We start from the raw sequence: 5,949 nt of genomic DNA, 5'->3' as shown, positions 1-5,949 counted from the left end.
TTGGTTCCTATGAGCTGGAAGATATTGCAGATTATTTAGAAAGTGAATATGAGCATTTGACTAATGGTGATAAATCTATTAAAATAGAAGCCAACAACAATACAATGAGAGTTGAAATAGCTACTTCTCATGATTCAATATATTTCAATAAAAAAAGAACAATTGGACAGTTAATGGGCTTTAACAAAAAAACTTTAAATGGGGGTTCCAATTATCTCTCCGAACTGCCCGTAAATATTCTTAAAGTGAATACAATACGTCTCGATTGTAATATCGCTGTTGGATCTTATATAAATGGAGAAAGGGCACATACAATTCATGAATTTGGAATAAATGTTTCCCCAGGATATAAAATGGATGAAATTCCACGAAACTTAATCTATTTACCACTAAACACCAAGGAGGTCAGTTCTATCACAGTCACTATTGTAGATCAAAATACTGAGTTTATAAATTTTCGTGGTGAAAATATTACTCTTCGCCTTCATTTAAGACCCAAACAATAATGATTATATATAATAAAAACGTTGTTGTTAGAATGAGAAGAGACATTAGTGTGTTGAACATTGAATCAGCAAGAACAACCTTAAACGCATCAAAACTGAACGAAGCTAATAAAAAATTCCTAAAATCCTTGAATTTTATTTTAAAGAATAATGACTGACATAATTAATGTTTTAGAAAAACCAATGATGGATGAAAGAATTATAAAAAAAGATTATCATACATATACACCATATATTCAATCATTTAATAATAATGATGAAATTCGCATTTCAATACAAAATCAAGATTTATATGTTTTACCGAGTGAAAGCTTTTTGTATATTGAAGGTACTGTGTTAGATGCTACAAGTGGTCTAAAATCGAAAAACTTTAAATTGAAAAATAATTTTGTACCCAATTTATTTGAGGAGATTCGTTATGAGCTTAATGGCGTCGAAATAGATCGCACTCGACATTTGGGTGTTTCTAGCACAATTAAAAATTATCTATCCCTAAATGACAGCGAAAGTATTATGATGGGGAATGCAAGCTGGTCTTATGACAAAGACATCGATGTTGGTGAAGGATTTTTCAACTTTTATGTCCCGCTTAAATCATTATTAGGATTTGCTGAGGATTATAATAAAATTATGTTGAATTGTAAACATGAATTAATATTATTACGTACCAAAAATGATGATAATATTGTAAATTCTAATCAAACTACTGAAAAACCAAAAATTACAATTCAAAATATTAGTTGGAGAATTCCGCATGTAAAACTTTCGGATTATGCTAAACTGAACACAATAAAAATTATTAATAGTGGAAATGTGTTGCCAATAGCATTTCGTAGTTGGGATTGCCACTATCATCCTCAACTATCAGCATCACAAAATCATATTTGGAATGTGAAACTAGCTGCAAACAGGGAACGTCCACGTTTTGTACTAATTGCTTTTAAACATAACAATAAGCTTACCCATTCAAATCTTAACAATATTAAAGTACATTTAAATTCAGACTCATATCCCTATGATGACTTAAATGTTAAATTTGATAATCAACGTTTTGCCATTCTATATGATATGTATGTTAAATTTCAACAAAATTTTTATATGAGGGAGGCTCAACCACTCCTCTCAGCTGAAGAATTTAAGGAAAAAGCACCTATAATCGTGATTGATGTTAGTCATCAAAATGAAGCAGTCACAACAGGCCCAATTGATATAAAAGTTGAGTTTTCTACAGATAAAATAGTAGAGGCCAATACATCTGCATACTGTTTACTCATACATGATCGTTTAATCGAATACTCACCCCTTACAGCTTCAGTCAAAAAAATTGTTTAACGCAATGAATAAAATGTATTAATTTCAATATTTTCAATTATAGGTTTATTTAACAACATTATTTTTAAACTTAAAATTATAGAACAATAAATAAATTTGTTAAAAAGTAAAATTTAAATAAATAAATAAATTATTAAATACTATCACATGTGTTTTATTTTTTTATTTTTTATTTTTATTATTTTATTCGAATATTTCAACTCCATAAACATTTCATCGTCATCATCAGACAATAAATAATTATTATCTACATTTAAATTATTTGAATTTATATCTAAAAAAATTTGGTCATTTCCGTCATTATACCATTCATTAATGTTTGATTCTACATTAGAAGTGTCCTCTATTAAATATTCTGCAATATCATCTATTTCAAAATCACTCTCTTTTAACTTATAATGCCCCCAAGCATATGTCTGAATACCATCGAACTTTATGTATCTCTTGTCATCATTGTGACTTAAAACTACTTTTTTTATTTTTTGTGTATATATTTGATGTCGGTACGTTCGAAATGTATACATTGAATCACTGTACACATTTTTGGAATATAAACACTTTTTGTAGTCGATTAATGTTATTCTATCTAATGCCATTTTTTTCACACCCTTGGATTTTTTAATTTCTCCATTATCTTCATTCCTAATTGAGTACATTTTCGCCCTTAAACCTACAAATTCTCTCATAATTACTCCACAGTTTTCATCCTTCATCATTCCCAAAACTTTTTTATTTACAATTGGTAAATTAAATTTATTTTGAGGGTTATAATCTGAAGTATCAAAACGTTGAAGTACATCATTTGAGATATCCTTATAGAAATCTTCTGTTTTAATGGTATATATAAATGAATCTGTATCCATGTAATTTAAATGAAGTCTAGTATTAAATTTGGGTTTCATATAGCCATAGTGAAATTCATACATTTTCCATTTGGATAGTTCTAATACACTAAAACCTAAGTACATTGGTTTATTACATTTAATGTTAACTCGTTTAAGTTGAACGGCAAACATATCATCTCCAAACCTAGACAGACTATGAAAATTCAATTGAGCAATATGAGCTCTTGCTTCCCTATGATTTCTTCTAACCGATTCCCACTGTGTTACTATGTACACATTCTTTCTTTTTTCTACATTCTCCATGGTCTTGCCATAAACTGCATTATTTAGTAACTTGAAGAAATCTTTTTCGAATGCATTTGTCGCTCTAGTCCTATGAAAAGTATTTAAGTCAATATATGACTTTAACCATGGAGCCTGTTTAAATTTTATAACTCTATGGATTTTTTTCAAAATCATACCATTCTCTATACACTGTTTCAAAACTCTATAATGTATAGAATAATTTCTCTTATTAGTTAGATCTGCTATTAATTTTTCATTCCTCATGGGAGGAATTACTTTATTTTGAGGACAGAAAGGTAAATCATTATGTAGATCATGTAGTCCAGTAGGATAATCTAAATCCACTTCCAAAATATAACCCTCACTGGACTCATCTTCAATACAATTTATATTAAGAGAATTTATTTCCTCATTGCTTAACCAAACAAAATCTGAATATGGTAGGTATTGCGACATTGCCCATCCATATAAATTATTTGCATCCAAGTACATTAGATATTGTGATGACTTTGTTCTGTCATAATCACTCATGTACTTATTATTGGCCACAGAATGTCTTAATGAACATTGAACAAGCCCTCCTCTAATGCCAGTTTTTACCATACTATACATATCAACATCAGTTATAAGTTCTAAACGTATTTTTGTTGATTTCAACATGGCGTCCCAAGATAAACCAGGTGCTGTATAATAATGGCAGGGATCCAAACCATAAATGCTTTTGCAAATCTTTCTGAAATTTTCAAAAATGTCTGCTAAAATGAGTGTATCACTTTTAACATACAATTCTGTATATTCTAACAATGTTTTACAATTAAATTTTTCCCATACTTTTTTAGCATGTTGGTAATCTTCTGCTTTACATTCTTTGTTCGTCAACAAATTTTTAAATTCTTCCCGTTCAGGGAGATTTCCTTCAGATAGTTTGGAAAATGAGTCAATATAAGAATATGGGAATATTCCCTTTCTTCTTATTAAGTCAAATTCAGCTTCGTTTGGAAAATATTTCTTAATGATTTTAAAATCATCAGAAGCTAAATTAGAGGATAATGCGTCTAAACTGGATGCCATAAACCTAAATGAGTCTACAAACCTTAACTGAAAACTATCATTTTCTATTGGTACATTTTTTGTAATGGAAATATAAGTCTCCTTATTGATAGGGATTATTTCTATGGTACCCTCAGCTTTACCTAATTCTTTTATAAACAAATGACTATCATAGGATGATAAATTATGAAAAAACACTGGTATGAATTTTTTAATTTTGTAATTAATATTACAATGGTTGTGAAGGGCAGATCGATAGCGACCAGTCAAATGACAATGGTCACGAACTCTATCATCATCTAAAGATTTTCCGCAAAGTCTACAATTTATACAACTTCTAAATTCCTCATTTTCTTCAGTTGTAAGGGCTTTCATTGGAACTACTTTATTTATATACATATTAAAAATTTCTGTTGTGTCCTTTAACAATTCCCTTACAAATACTTGGGGGCTATCTAATCCGCTATAAGTGAATGATTTTGAGTATCTGTCTTTATAACTACACTTAATGTAATAACTAAATGAACAGGGGATGTGCTTCTGTTCATTTATAGTTTTCTCACTAACCTTATTATTAATTTTTTGTAATAAACATTCAAAGTCCGCGTAAACAACGAATGGCACTTCTAAATTATTCGTGAAATTTTGAAATTCTATATATCTGTCTTCACCTTCAGGCATTGTCGTCACCATCTGTGTACATCCATCTTTGTGTCGGATTGCCATTTCAGGATCTTGGGAATATGTTAAGCATGTCATACAAAAATTAAGGCTATTTTTGCTATTAGTTAATGATGATCTGAGAAATCTGAAAGAAACAAAATTAAATAAATATATAATAATGAACAACTTTCTTAAATGTGAAAACTTACCTTGACAAATCTTTAATAAGAACATAATGTCTTTTGCTACATTCCTCGTTCTCCAACAACATCAAACTTACATGAATTCGCCTATATTTTTGACAAACTCTGTAAGGTCCAACAATTTGGTTTCCCTTTAAATCAAATCCAAATACGTTGATGCTTATTAAAGGATTTTGTACCTCAAATTTATTGATTTCATTTAAACCCATTGGGAATTCTATATTTTCAAAATTGAGAATCATCTCATTAACATAAATAATATTGTTTTCAATATTATGAATATTGTATGAGGAGCACATTGTTGCTTCTTTAGGATTATTTGGTGCCTTTAGTGCAGCTATAATACACCATTTGAAACAAAACACGTCATCATTTTTAATATTGATGCACGCATTTAGTTTCATTAGTTTGTACGGTAGGGTAATATAACTCGATCCTCGAATTATGTTGTGCTGGTTTATATTAATGTGTAAATATTTTATTTCCAGTAATGCCCATCCACTGTCCCGTTCCTGGAACTCAGACATTTTATTTTTTAAATTTTCAGCCTTCTCCAAATAAATATTTCTTAAGATGTTGGAGCGGTTAACAGCAGTCATTTTTGTCACATGTGACATTGACTCGATTTTCTCTGTTTCTTCACAGATCTTAATGTAAACGCATTCTAACTCAAAATTGCATTTAAAATTTACTTGTTTGTCCAGGGAATGTTGTAATATTTTTAAAACTTCTTCCTCTGCTTCTCCCAAAAATTCCTCCACAAATATAACATCTACCTTAGGATTTGAGTAGGTATATATTTCCACTCTTTCCATGAAGTCGCTAGATCTTAACAAAATATTTTTCGTAATATTTGTGCCGCCATTGCTGCTTTCTCTATGTTGTCTTGTCCTTAGATGATGACCCCAATCCAACCTTCCAACATTAATTTTGCATTGGGTACAATGCATCAGGCTTTGATGAATTTTGGAATGGTTTTCCAAACCTCGAACTGTTTTAAAGATCTTTCCACAAATAAAGCAATCCAAATTAATTGTTGGATGTACAAGGTGGACGTCCATATGT

At 29.9% G+C, this 5,949-nt stretch overlaps 1 protein-coding gene across 1 annotated transcript; it reads left to right on the top strand.

The window, feature by feature from the left end:
- Nucleotides 1–656: 656 nt before the first annotated feature.
- Nucleotides 657–1,838, top strand: LOC135963042 (uncharacterized). Its single transcript, XM_065514821.1, has one exon. It carries the CDS (start codon nucleotides 657–659, stop codon nucleotides 1,836–1,838), a length of 1,182 nt encoding a protein of 393 aa, XP_065370893.1.
- Nucleotides 1,839–5,949: the final 4,111 nt, after the last annotated feature.

Source organism: Calliphora vicina, unplaced genomic scaffold (assembly GCF_958450345.1).
Source record: "Calliphora vicina unplaced genomic scaffold, idCalVici1.1 scaffold_34, whole genome shotgun sequence".
Taxonomy (NCBI): Eukaryota; Metazoa; Arthropoda; class Insecta; order Diptera; family Calliphoridae; genus Calliphora; species Calliphora vicina.
The sequence above is the reverse complement of the archived record's forward strand: the minus strand, read 5'-3'. Positions and strand labels throughout refer to the sequence as shown.